Here is a 13,218-nt window from a genome sequence, read left to right as displayed (position 1 = left end):
CTGCATCGGCAGGCGGACTCTCAACCACTGCGCCACCAGGGAAGCCCCAGAAATACTTTTTAATGCTTCTTTTATAGTATAAAAGCTTTCAAAAATGTTTTTTTCCTAAAACCCAAACTTTCATTTGAGAAATTTCACAACACTACCATCTTTAACACAAAACACAGTTCATGTGACCTCTGTGCCAAGCAAACATAAAAGCCTGGTATCTTTGAAAACATCCAATAAAACATGAAGCTAGTAACTATGATTTTCTAAAATGTATACAGTATGGGGAAAAGGGACTAAGAATGTAATCACCTAAAATACATTAGTAGCAAAATATAATTAAGGGAAGATATCAGAATCAACCTAAAGAGCTTTTCAATATACATACACTCAAGCTCCAGGAGTGAAGATTCTGATGTAGTCGGTATGAGATGGAGACTGAAAAAACTTAAAAAGCCCTACAGAAAAATTTCACCTGCATTCCCACTTGAGAACTGTTAAAAGATAGTATTTACATGGTAGAAAGGGTAAAAAGTAGGGCACCCCGCAGAATACAACGTCAGAGCTTTGCCAGCTTAAATTCAAACAGAAGCAGACTAAAAGACAGGGTACTAGTTATGTCTAATATGACATCAGTATAAAGCGAAGGGAGCATTCATTTGGGGGGGGCGTAAATTCAGAAAGATTTAAAGGAAAGACTATTTGGGGAAGCAAGTTTGGAAAAAAGACAAGTCAAGAGTCATGCCAAGTGCTAGCACCCTCCATCAATAACTTACCTCTCTTGTGACAGGGTCTACTTCTATCAGTCCATGCTCTGAGCCAATGAGCACTGTGTCCTGTTCAGTTCGGAGAGAGAAGCACTGAGGTTTCCCTGGAGCCTGAATATCCCTGAACTCCAAGCTCCGAAATAACTTTAGATTTCTCATGATGAAGCGACTCCTGAAAGAAAAGTACAAATATCTCTTGATGAAGCTTTCATTTCTCTGAGAAATAGAAACAGCTGAGTAGCGATAAATCACACTCCAATATAAGCAAAATGATTCAGGGAGCAGAGAAGTTAGAATAAACAAGAAAAAAAAAAGATCTAATCTGAACCCACACAGAGATGAGTGGTAGCAACCTAACCAATTGTGTAAATATATGGCCTACAAATTGAGGCTGTGAAATCTATTTTACGTTCTCACTCTTTGAAAGAGGCAAGATTCTCAACTTCAGAGTTTCTTCTTCAAAAAAGATTTAACATCGGTTATTCTGAAGGAAAGTTGAGAAGAATGCAATGAATGAGAAAACATTTTATTTTTGCACATGAGGGCATTTTTATAACTTGATTTACAAAATAATATAAAAATCCACATATATACTGGCAGTTGAAGAAAATAAAATTACTTTACTATCACCAACTACATTTATTTATAAACTGGCTCTATATCTTCATTAAAAAATTAAAATTGAAATCAAACATAGAAATAAAGAAAAGCATTGATGGGACTTCCCTGATGGTGCAGTGGTTAAGACTCTGCGCTCCCTATGCAGGGAGCCTGGGTTCGACCCCTGGTCAGGGAACTAGATCCCACATGCATGTCGCAACTAAGAGTTTGCATGCCACAACTAAGGAGTCCACGTGCCGCAATTAAGACCCAGCACAACCAAATAAATAAATTTTTTTTAAAAAAGAAAAGCATTTATTGTTCTCAGGGAGAAAAGAAGACACTATGAAATTACAACAGTATACTTCAAAATGATGACCAACAATTCGAGGAGCTTGATAACCTGATATAACTACTTCACATTACTCCACTTTCCTGGCCTGATTTTCACCAGGGCAACAGAAAAGCTGAGAAAAGAACGATCAATAGGAAATCTACCTTGGTCTGACAAAATCAGACTTGTTTTAACGTATAACATTACCTAAGAGGAAAAAAAAGTCAATGTGCTGTATATTTATATCCAGACCCCTTTAAGGTTTATACTGTAATTGGAAGTCCCTAACTTATGTGAGGGGTGACAATTACACAGACCACACTGGCCTTCTTGTCACCTTAATCCAAGGTGAATTCTCTCATCTTGCATTTCCTACTTATGACAATGAAAGAATAAACATGAATTAATCCTTATGCTACATAGCAGATAAAATGTTAAGTGTAGTATGAGTGAGACAACATAAAATGTGGGTTAAGAGGAAGGCAAGCCCACACGGTGGAAGTGAGGAAGAGAATCAAGGCAAACAATGGTTTTGTGAGCTTTCATGACAGTTATATTCAAGAACTTCTAGAAATTATTCGAACCTGTATTATACGATGCAGACTTTTTACTTAGATCTAATTCTATATAGAAAGCTTAGGTTTTTGAAAGCACATAAAAATTACCTTTCATCTTTAAATAACACAAAGACGACCACTGACATAGATCTGAAAGGATGGGTAGATGTGAGATGAGAGGATGTCTGGCTAGAGGGGAGTAAACACGGGACAGAGTAGCAAGAGGTGAAAACAGGCGACAGAGGACCAGATGTATTTCAACCTGGTTTAGCTAATAATTATGCTGTTATTGTTGCCATGATCAGAGCATCAAAATGTCTCCCTGTGAACTTGGATTCTATTCACCAACAATCTGTGGAGCTCTGGGGTCCATGAACCCCAGCATAAGAATTTGGAAGGCAAAGGCAGAAGGAGATGAGGAGGACTCCCTTCTTCCTGTTACCTTGCTGCTTCAGTCAATGTCACCCCAGCAGTGGGCCTTCATCCTTCCAGGGGCCCTTAGTCCCAGCCTCTGGCACTCCCATGACTAGCATGATAACAACCACCCCAGAGGTACCAGCACTAACCAGGCAGGTGCTCCCTCCAGGTGCCTGAAATCTAGTAACAGGGAGCTCCTCCTCTGAATTCCAGAGCTATCAACACCAGCTTTCCAATGCCTCTCCTCCCAGGTCATGATGACCCCAATGGCTTCCCTTGTTTTGATCCTCAGACCTAGCTAAGTGTCGTAACTGCTTTCAATAGTTTACTTTTTTAATTACTTCACTGCTCCCTTTTGCTTTTTGTTCCTCCAGCAGGTATTTAACCAATTCTTCGTATTACATTCTGTTGAAATATTGTGTGGTTTCTACTTTCCTGACTGGATCCTGACTGACAAACATATCAAACAACCTGAGTTCTCAAATCACTGAGCTTTCAAAATCACCGGCCAAGTGTCATAGGGAAGAACCTTTGGTATTCTATTACAAGTTAATCACTAAAGGGATGCAGCCTATAAGCTTAAATTATACATAATCACCCAACTCTCAGAACCCTGACTCCCAGGTAATGAGCATTAAGCTAAAATACTTCGGGCTGCAAAAACTCGCAGCTGCACCTGAACTTCTCTCTATTACCGTCAGCTTCTATCATGCATTGTTGTGCTTTAATTGGTGCATTCCTTGGGTCGGCGGTATAGTCCGCACCTGCAAGGAATCCGGAGACTGGGTAAGTGTGCAGCTGGGGGAGCAGCATATCATTCCCCCTCCTGCCGCACCGCGCCGCGCCGAGCCCTCTGATGGCCGCGGGTGCAGCAGGCGGCGAGTCTGCAGAAAAGCGAACTCGAGGGCAGAGGTGGTCAAGCCGCACTTCACTCCCAGACCAGCAGCAGGTAGCGGTTGGGCGCTAGGGGGCGCCCTTCATCAGGACACCCTCTGGCGGACAGGGCCCGTTTCCGTGCCCCCACCCCAGCTAGGCCGCTCGAACGCTCACCTACGCCGCGCTCTGAGGACCCCCAAACAGCGGTGCGTCCGCCCAGGGCTGCGCACGGGCCTCTCCCTGACCGTGCTTCTGAGCTCTCGCGACGCGCACTGGGTCTCCGGGCCGTCAGGCCGCTCGAGACCCTCCGGTCGTGGCTGAAGCCAGGCGGAGGGGCGACCTGCGAAACAAGTACTCGCAAACGAAGAAGGCCCGACACGCGCCGAGCGACGCCACAGGGACGCCGCGAGCGGAAGGGGCGTGGCCTGCCTTCTCCGTCTCCCCCGCAAAGATATATATGGAGCTGCGCTGGCCGCCGCCCCCTATCCCTACAGCCTCCTGCCCAGCCTATTGTATTTGATCCCCGCCTTGACGTCAGACCCCAAAGCTCAGTTAAGTGGCGCCGGTGGGTGGAGCCTGCGCAACCCGGGGAGCAGCGCGCGTGCGCACAGCGCGTGTCCCGGCTACACGCCGGAAAGATACCTTCCTCCGTGGCAAGCGGGAGGAAGAGTACAGGTCCCAGGGGGCGGGGTTTGCAGCACCCTGGGTCGCCATGGCTACCGAGCCCGAGACCCCTGTGGCCGCCTCGGCTGCGGAGCCCGCGGTGCCGTCGCTTGTGGATCGTTACTTCACTCGCTGGTACAAAGCGGGTAAGTGGAGAATGATGTCAGTCTCTTCTGGGCCCAATTTGTCTGACAGTACAGGGACTATGATGACAGATCATAAGCCACACGCACCTTCCCCAGCGCTTCCTCCCCACATCAGAAGGAACTGGATCTCTCTGTTCCCCTGGAGGCCAAGGGAATGGCATTTGCAAGGACGTGGAAAACAGCAGGGTGCATTCTGGGTAGGGCGAGCGCAGTGCGAGTTCACGAGGGTGGGTTGCTTGCGGGAAGATGGTAGACTAAGGTGAGATCCTCGAGGGAGGCAGGAGCTGGATTGCAATCTCCTTGAGTGCCTAAAGGGATTTGAGGGGCTCAGTCCTCCAAGAAGAGGCGATACATAAAATGATTTAAATGGTAGCGGTCTAAACTAAGGTAGAGGCATAGGGATGGAGAGAAGAGGGTGGGTTAGAATAGAGGCATTTAGAAAGCAGAATCTAACAGTTTTACTTAAAGGAAGTCGCTGGTATTACACATTGGCCTACTTAGAAGTAGGTATCCTGTTGTACAGCTTTGTATACCCAGCACATATCAGTGATGAGAGCATCGTTGGGGACCCTCCTCTAACCCAACTTGCTCCCATTCATTTAGGGATAATAGGTGTACTCATCTTTTACAATACTGAAATATTTTACAATAGCATACGTTTTATTAGCCAGACTTAGTGTAACCAACCGTCCGGTTAACCCTGGATTGAGGTGTTTTCGGGAATCCATTACTTCAGTGCTAACATCAGGACAGTCCTGGGCGAACCAGGATGAGTTAAGTCTCTCTAAAACTGACCAACAAAGCATGCTACTAAATTAAATAAAGAATACATTACTAATCACTTTTTTTCTGATAGAAATAATGATTGTACTCATTTTAAAGTGAGGATAAAAAACGGTGGAGCAAAGAGTTAATCATCATTTTAACATTGAATGAATGATTCCATCTGGACCAGATATCTTTAAATACTTTATGGTCAGCCTTTAGGTATATCTTTTTGAGTAATGAAGGGATACCAGCCTTCATACTTAACTACCTCTATAAACCAAAGAAAGGACTACACAGTGGTAGTAAATATTGACTCAACAGCCATCAGACTCATTCATTTCTTCTAGATGTCAAAGGAAAACCCTGTGAGGACCACTGTATACTACAACACTCTAACCGGTAAGCAAATTGGGAATTTTAAATGATCAAAAAAAATTTTTTTCTGGCATTGTAGCCTGGTATGGTCTTGTACTGAATAAATATTCATTAAGTGATTATCCTCCACTGTACTGAGATGGTATTATTTATAGTAGGAGTTTGATTGACAAGAATGAGTCTTTCAGTGCCTACGCTAAACAAGTAAACTTGCTTACCCAAACATCCAAATGGAGGACCACACCCTCAGCTACTACCTCAAGTAACCAGCCTGTGCCTAACCACTGAATCGCCCAAGCCCACGGAGAGGGCTAGGGTAGAAGCACAGATGGTTTCCTGTCCATACCGGCATGCCTTACTTTTCCCTCTTCCTCCTCTGTGCTGTCTAAACACCTGTGGTATGCTACCCTTTTGGGGAAGGAAACTCAGTCCCATTTTCTCCATTTTTATTACTGCATTCTTCTCATCAGTTAAGCTCCAATAGTAGCCAGAGGAAAATGGGGGGAAATGATAGGCTGACTAAACAAATGTCAGCTCAGCTCTTCTTGTGCCAGTAGGAATACTGTGTTATAGGAGGAAGAATCATACCAAGCAATAATACAGGATCAACTTTTGCTCCTCGTAGAATATGTGTCATCACACTGGCAGGATCCCATCCAGTTCTTCAAAGTGGAAAAGCAATTAAAAGCATTTCCTATCAAATCAGTACCAACTGTAGCAGACTTCAGAACAAAGTCTCTGGGAAATTTAAGCGGGTATGTTTCTGTATTTCTCTACTTAAACCCTCTATTGTCATAATAATGATAGAGCCAGCCATACTTAGAACCCAGTAATGTATACTCAGCATACTTCCCTGGCAGTTAGAGATGATTTTAAGAATACTTAAGCTCTAAGGAAATTCTCAGGCCAAAAAAATGAGGTATTTCAGAAGGTATATTATCTATCATATTAACTTCTGGGCCACCATCCCTGTCATCCCCAGGATGAAGGATGGAGAAGGTGGGCCTTTGAAAGAACAACGCTAATACCAATATAACAAGATATTTTGTCCCTTCCTGTTTTGTTAACCTAGTATTTAGAATTCTATAAAATTTAGATGATCAATACTTCTTTATCATAAATTTTCACATGTGAACTTAAAAGTAAAAAAAAAGTCCTGAGGTAGTGAAAAAAAAATCAATCTGAGAAAATATACAGTATTTGCTTCGTATCACTTGCCATTCCTAAATCATTGCCAATTTAATACACATCTAGCTACACCCTCTACCTCCACGTAGTGTTTAGTTATAGAAAATGTTACCTGTGCCCTCTACAATTCTAGGCAAGATGGACATTTTACTGTTAAAGGAGGGTATCACACCAAGGACAACTCAATACCATACTAAACTATCCTGACAAACCCCCTGGAAAGGAGAGTTTCAGTGGATGATTTAGGTCCTTCATTTACTGAGTTCGTACTAAGAGTTCCTGCTAATTACCTCACTGTTCTGGAAGACCCTTGTTTACACTCCCCTTTGTAGGCCTGAAGGCCCCTAATAACCTGCCTTATAACTACTGATTTTTCCTCACTGAGGAAGCAAGTGGACTTTCAAAAGCATGGACCATTCTTAAAAGTCTACAAATCACAAGTAAAACAGTTAGTGCTTGTGATGTTCCTGTGATCAATCTTTGTCCAAAAGAGTCGCACTGTTGTTACTACTGAGGAACAGAGAGGGACCTGCACGTGGAACCCACCGCAGATAAGCTTTGATCGCATCTCAGTGCTGCCCGTCATTTATTCTCCCAAGGGAGGTGACCAAAAGGGGTTAAAACACTTCTTTCTGACACAGAGCCTGTGGTAGACAAACCATCTGGGACAAATCCCCAGCCCCTCCTCCCAAAAGTGGGGAGTCACACTGACTAGTCTTTTGAAACGAAGTACCCACAGGCAGAGGAGTGAAGCTCATGCAGTAACACCTGAATGCTGTCTAATAATGTTGTGAGTGGGAAAGAGGCCATAAAGAACAGCATCTTGACCTCAGATGTTCACTGCAGTAAAAATTCCTGGGAAAAAAGAGCAACACGTGAGACATGCTTGCATCCATTTCCCATGAGCCTCCTTGTACTGGGTTGGCCAAAAAGTTTGCTCCGGTTTTTCACGTTAGGGAAAAACCTGCATGAACTTTGTGGCCGACTCGATAGAAATTTTCAGAACCTCCCCAGATATATCCATACAGTGGAGTACATGAAAGTATAACCGTGCCACAACATTCAAACAGACGTATGTCAAAATGTAGTATTTGCTAGCGGGTTATAGGATAATGGGTAAGTTACTCTTATCTGCTACTTAAAACTTTTCTGTTTTCCAAATTTTCCTCAAATTGCTTTTTTTTAAATTAGAAAAATATCCCTTCTTCAGAAAGTCTTAGTGATTGACCTTATAAAGAAGTTCCTTTCTCTATTAAGTTCTGATATAAAAATAAGGTAGGAATCTTAATGAAACTAACTTTGTACAATATTGCTGTCATTCTCTATAATGTTGAATTTTATATTATTGCTTATTGATGAGATTTTCCTACCCTTTTGATGTCTTTACACTTGGCTATGTGCAGCTTTCTCATGTACAGTGAAATATAAAGTATAATAAGTTAAGGTAAAATATATTCTTAATATGTAACTGAACTACCTATTATCACATGTGTCTTAGTCTGCTTTTTCCCCTAGAGCCTAGGATGGTGCCTAGCCTATAGAGGCATTTAAAAAATAAGTATTTGAATAAATGAATGGTTTTTCTGTACTTAAGTCATTTTTATTTAAAACGCTAATTCCAGGAATATATCCTATTGTAACTCTGAGGGCTGCCTCACAAAGAAAAGTGAAAATGTACATCAATTAATTTTTTCTTCCCTTTTATTATCAGGGGGCACAGTTTCTAACAGAACTTGCACCTCTGTGTAAGATTTACTGCTCTGATGGAGAAGAATACACCATATCTAGGTGAGTTACTTTTTAACCACAATTTTGGAGAAACAAAGAAGGTAATAATTTTCTTCAAAGCAATTTTTTCTTTAAATAGCTGTGTTCGAGGACGGTTGATGGAAGTGAATGAAAACATCCTCCATAAGCCATCTGTTCTTCAAGAGAAGGTAAAAGGGTCTGGGGAAGTAAGATCCCATCCACATACTCTTTATCTGATTTTTTACCATTTGACAGTATTAAATATTCTATTTCCCTTCTAGCCATCCACTGAAGGATACATTGCAGTTGTGTTGCCCAAGTTTGAAGAAAGTAAAAGCATAACAGAAGGGTTACTGACACAAAAACAGTATGAAGAAGTCGTGGTGAAACGCATCAATGCCACAACAGCGACCTCATGAGGATTAAGATTGAGTAAAAACAACAGGACATTCTTATCCTTACCTGGCCTACCAGTCAGTGCACTAAGGAAGAACCAGAGATGCTGAAGCACACTTCACCCCCGGCCATCCGCGGGGAGGCCTGATCTTAACACCTGACCTAGGTTTCCTTCTTTGTCTTGCATAACAAGCCTTGATTCCATTTTGTCTTCAGCCTCCCAGATCTGCCTGCCCATGTACTCACTCTGTTCTTTTGCTTTTCTCTTTCTAACAACTGGCAAGCGACAGACGTTTTTCTGATTAAAAACCAACAAACAAAGCACTTTGAGGAAAATTTGAAAAGTCAGAAAAGTAAAAATAATTTACCCATCATCCTGTAACCAGTTAGTAAATACTAGGTTTTGAGGTAATTCTGTTTGAGTATTATGTCATGGTTATTGTTTTTGCCTCAATTTTCCATCACTTTGAAGTTGAAAAACAACTGGCCTTTCTTACCCAATCTGCTTCAGTGTGACAGGACTGAAACGTCCGGTCCCACCCCTTCTGCCCCACCTCCCCCGCTCAGGTTGCTGGGCAGAGACAGGGTGTAGAGTGTACCTTCTTTATGTCTGTGGGTTGGCCTTCAACTCTGAACAACGTAGCACTGTAACACTGGTTTCTTAATGAGGGATACATGAAAAGGCTTTGCAAGGGGCTTTGCTAACATGGAAGTATCAATATTATAATGCTGTATGAAGTAACGTTTATTTGTGGTCACTCAGTCTCACACTCTAGTTACAGGGTAACCAGCAAAGAAGTTCCCGAGAGGTCCTGGAATTCAAAGACACACATGCTTTTGAACAGACCAAAAGCTTTCACATCATTTAAACAATAAACAAAAAACTATGAAATCATGGTTTAAGATTGTATCCTTATTTACATTGAATTTCAAATAAAAGGACTTTTCAAATTGTTATTTTTCCTTAAGGGCTGCAACATATATATACATATAAACATTTCTGTTTTTAAATAAAACAATTATCCTTGAGTATAAATTCTTTTAGTTCTCTGTCATCTTTTGCTTTTCAAGTCATGTTATCCCTTCCCTACCCCTACTTGCATTTAAATAAGAGAATATTGTCATTTGAGTTATGTAAAATATTTTGTAAATAAAATTTTAAAATTATTTTTGACTCACAAGGAAACTTCTTCTAACCCTAACTCTCCCCTAAGTATACCCACTGGACATGATACAGGCAGTAACTATAGAAACATCTACCTTGATAGTGCTATGAGCTGAAAGTATAAGCACAAGCCAGCCAATCCCCATTTCAGGTAGCACAAATGGTGCCCAAAGGTGTCATAGAACAAAGATACTAAAGACAGTAAAAGAATTATATATCTATCGTACATATAACATCACCTCACATCACTTCCCCATTATTTCCATTGTAATTTAAAAGAGTATTTTGGTTTCAGGGCATAAAAATCATGTTTGATGATTTTTATAAAGAAATATTTTATAAAGGTCATAACCAAGCTGAGTGCATCCCATTTTCTCTCCAAGGCCTACAGTAAATTCAAGTTTCCTTCAATAAAATATTGACGAGCTAACTGGTAGTTCTTCAGGATCTTGTGAACATTGACTGTGATGGCTGACCCAGATAATGACCATCAGACGAGCCTATAGAACTACTGCCATTTGGCAACTGACATGTCCCGTTAGGTTTCAAAATAAATTTCGAAGCACTGGGATACAAGCACAAAAAACAAAGTTAACTATACTACACCATAAGGACAGAACTTATAACCAGATCCTTCTATCAAAACCCACCCCACAAAAAACAAAAGCTTTAAACCCTAAAATTAAACAGACTAAAGTCATTTATTTAATGAATATTCCAAAGGCACATATGTATACCTACTCAAATTATTTTGAACAGCTTAGTTCAATTGTTCTCTGTCTTCTATCTTCTGTTTCATCAGTTACTACTGAGAAGTACAAAAACTGCTTTTTAAGCCAGTAAAATAAGCTTAGGATTCCAGCTAATATTCAGGGCAGACAGGCCAGCTATGCTAGAACGAGAACTAAAACCATCTCCTAGTGAGTTCCTCCAGGATTCCGTGGAGAGAGGGACATGCATCACACCGGATTTCCTGTGCTCCGTGAAACCCTTACTAGAGAACAAACGTGTGCTCCTGGCATGGATGATCTGTGACAGAGGGGACAGCAGAGGCCCAGTCATACTCAGTGCACAGAGGGATTGAAGAAGAGTCCACAGGTTTAAGGAAGACCCTGTATCACCCAGACTACTGTGTCTCTTCTGCTGCAAATTAGTGTCCAAGATAATAAGCTTAAATTTAAAAAAATAGGAAGTTAGGGTCAAATGTGCCAAAGGTGAGGATATACTCAAAATAGCTTCTTTGGATTAAATTGTCATTAAGACAGTAGGGATATTTGGTTTGACTTTTAAGGAACATTATTCATGGCAATGTCCCATTCTAAAATCACACTGCAATTAGAAATATAGCAACTACCATGGCATTTATTAGTTGTCAGAAAGCTTCACAATTGGTTTCATGATCAGAAAATAAAGCAAGATTTCAGTTTGTTTTCTTTACAAAATTGTTGTATTTCTGAAATATAAAGGATCGTTTGCTTTCTAAAAATGTTAGCTTTGCCACATGGTATTCCAGAGATCTGACCTCGGAAGCTTCTCAAGTTTTACCGTCCACAGAATCTTTATTTGTAACTGAGACCCATCTGTTTTTTTTCCATTTGAAGCTGGAAATGATTAAGACAATTCGTTTCTGCTTTACTTTTAAAATAAAAATTGCAAAATTAAATAGTATCTATTTTCTTTTCCATTTTCCTTTAGACTAATTTTTTAAATGTGAGTTTAAGATAAAGAAATTATCTTACCTTCTTCAGCAGTTTATAGCAAAATGAGAGAAGTTGGACCAAAATAGCCATTATGCATCTTGTCTTTGTAATACTCTTATCAACCTATAGTGACAGAAAGCAAGCAAATCAAATTCTTATAAGGAGGTCTTCAAAAGACTTCAGCATTTATTTAGTTTGAAAATGGTAAAAATTTCTTCATTATAGAAATCTAAGGGATCTCAAAGGGTATACGGATTAAGGCATCTGAGCTGACTTGATGACCTGAGGTCCCAGAACACAGAAGTAGGGATTGTTGCCCAAGTCTCATACCAATTTCATGGAACCCCAGGAAGAATGGATGGAAAATCAACCTGTTCTATTTCAGACGGTTTAGGGGCTTCTCAAAGTGCACCAAATAGTGGCAGTGAACCCCCTTCGTTGCAATTCCTTGCACTCTACTTTTTTGCACTCAAACTCCCTAAAACAACAGAAGCCCTTCACTCTGAGGGGTCTGTGCCCTAGTTAGTCAGGTGATGATGTTGGGGTTTAAGGGTAGCTGCTCTGTGCTATGGTATTAATCAAGTCCAAAAAGCTAATTTACTTGGTGAACCTACTGCTTCCTGGGGTCAGTTATAACTGCAGATGATAAATGGTTCTTGCAGTCAAGGCAGGAAAAATGGAAATAAATTGTTCTTCTGTGGGTATTAACACTTTATTTGAAGAAAAAGGGGCTGGAAGCTAACCTAATAAAAGAAGAAGTGTGAAAGTGTCTCAAGCGCTTTCCTGAATGTCCCACCCTCCCTTTTACCTTTAGAAACACTTGATTCTGCAAAGGTATCTTAGTTACTGCCTGGAGCTGGTGGCATAGAGGAACAAGCTTGTTTATTTCCAGGAGAAGCATAAGCTTATCATCATCTTTCAGCTGAAATGTAAATAAGGAAGTTATAACAACTCCAATGAAATTCCATCTTTTAAACCTTAAATACCTTTATACCTTGATAATATACCCTCAAAGTGGGTATTTATGACATCACCACCAGCACCAGGCAGGGATAGTGCATTACCTGTTTTGAGAAAGCTTGCACACTTGAAACAAGCTTCAAACCCTCTTCAGCAAAAACCTGGTAGAAAGGAAAAACATCACTACATTAGGCGTATGTCGTCTAGATAGTTGGTAAGAAATACACTCATGGATAATTTTCATACAGAATTTAACAAATGAAAGCTAAACATAAAAGGTCTGTCATGGAACTTCTATGTTTTTTGTTGTATCCAGGAAAACACAAGAGTTTAACAGTATTCAGAAGCAGATTTCCCAGACCTGACGCCGAATCAGTCCCTGCAGTGGCTCCCCTACAGTGGGACACCTCCAACTACCGTGCAGAATCGCACAGACATTTGATACTTAGCCATAAAAATTATGCCTGGATCCGAAGCTCATCTCATAATATCCCCAATTATAAGAGGGTGTTGAATCTTGGAACATGGGGTCAAAAGGGTTAGATGAGGTCGAAAGCGTTAGAACATTC

At 40.9% G+C, this 13,218-nt stretch overlaps 2 protein-coding genes and 1 long non-coding RNA gene across 5 annotated transcripts in view; 1 reads left to right on the top strand and 2 right to left on the bottom strand.

Moving 5' to 3' along the window:
* The window catches only part of ELP1 (elongator acetyltransferase complex subunit 1), a 65,438-nt gene extending 61,471 nt beyond the window's left edge, over positions 1-3,967 (bottom strand). Inside the window, exons 1-3 of one of the 2 annotated variants that reach the window (XM_082624499.1) lie at positions 3,714-3,967; positions 3,428-3,547; positions 765-927 (exon numbers count right to left, since the gene is read on the bottom strand). In XM_082624499.1, the coding sequence (XP_082480625.1) occupies positions 765-914 (150 nt within the window). In that variant the 5' untranslated portion in view covers positions 915-927; positions 3,428-3,547; positions 3,714-3,967. The remainder of the gene's footprint in view (positions 1-764; positions 928-3,427; positions 3,548-3,713) is intronic. The other variant, XM_082624498.1, reaches the window with a different exon arrangement.
* A 206-nt stretch (positions 3,968-4,173) lies between these two features.
* On the top strand, positions 4,174-8,948 carry ABITRAM (actin binding transcription modulator). 2 transcript variants are annotated; one of them, XM_082611034.1, is made up of 6 exons: positions 4,174-4,348; positions 5,464-5,515; positions 7,065-7,119; positions 8,391-8,467; positions 8,547-8,616; positions 8,710-8,948. In XM_082611034.1, the coding sequence occupies exons 1-6, from the start codon at positions 4,252-4,254 to the stop codon at positions 8,845-8,847; spliced, it is 489 nt and encodes a 162-aa protein (XP_082467160.1). In that variant the 5' UTR covers positions 4,174-4,251; the 3' UTR covers positions 8,848-8,948. The 2 variants fall into 2 exon arrangements, with proteins under 2 accessions (XP_082467160.1, XP_082467159.1); XM_082611033.1 differs by lacking the exon at positions 7,065-7,119 and adding an exon at positions 6,117-6,246 and having other exon boundaries at positions 4,180-4,348.
* Positions 8,949-11,734: 2,786 nt separating this feature from the next.
* On the bottom strand, positions 11,735-12,798 carry LOC309803065. The gene is made up of 3 exons (XR_014293893.1): positions 12,754-12,798; positions 12,498-12,611; positions 11,735-11,812 (listed from the first exon to the last, which is right to left on the bottom strand). It is a non-coding gene; the product is annotated as an uncharacterized lncRNA (long non-coding RNA).
* Between the last annotated feature and the right edge of the window lie 420 nt (positions 12,799-13,218).

This window comes from Mesoplodon mirus (genome assembly GCF_964341445.2).
Source record: "Mesoplodon mirus genome assembly, chromosome: 1".
Lineage (NCBI taxonomy): Eukaryota > Metazoa > Chordata > Mammalia > Artiodactyla > Ziphiidae > Mesoplodon > Mesoplodon mirus.
Note: the sequence above shows the minus strand (reverse complement) of the source record. Positions and strands in the feature narration are given on the sequence as shown.

Bases quoted from the DNA above. Each gene is read 5' to 3' on its own strand.
- ABITRAM (XM_082611033.1), top strand. From the start codon at position 4,252: ATGGCTACCGAGCCCGAGACCCCTGTGGCCGCCTCGGCTGCGGAGCCC. The intron at 4,349-5,463 runs GTAAGTGGAGAA...CATTTCTTCTAG, and splicing joins CACTCGCTGGTACAAAGCGG to ATGTCAAAGGAAAACCCTGT. The intron at 5,516-6,116 runs GTAAGCAAATTG...TGCTCCTCGTAG, and splicing joins ATACTACAACACTCTAACCG to AATATGTGTCATCACACTGG.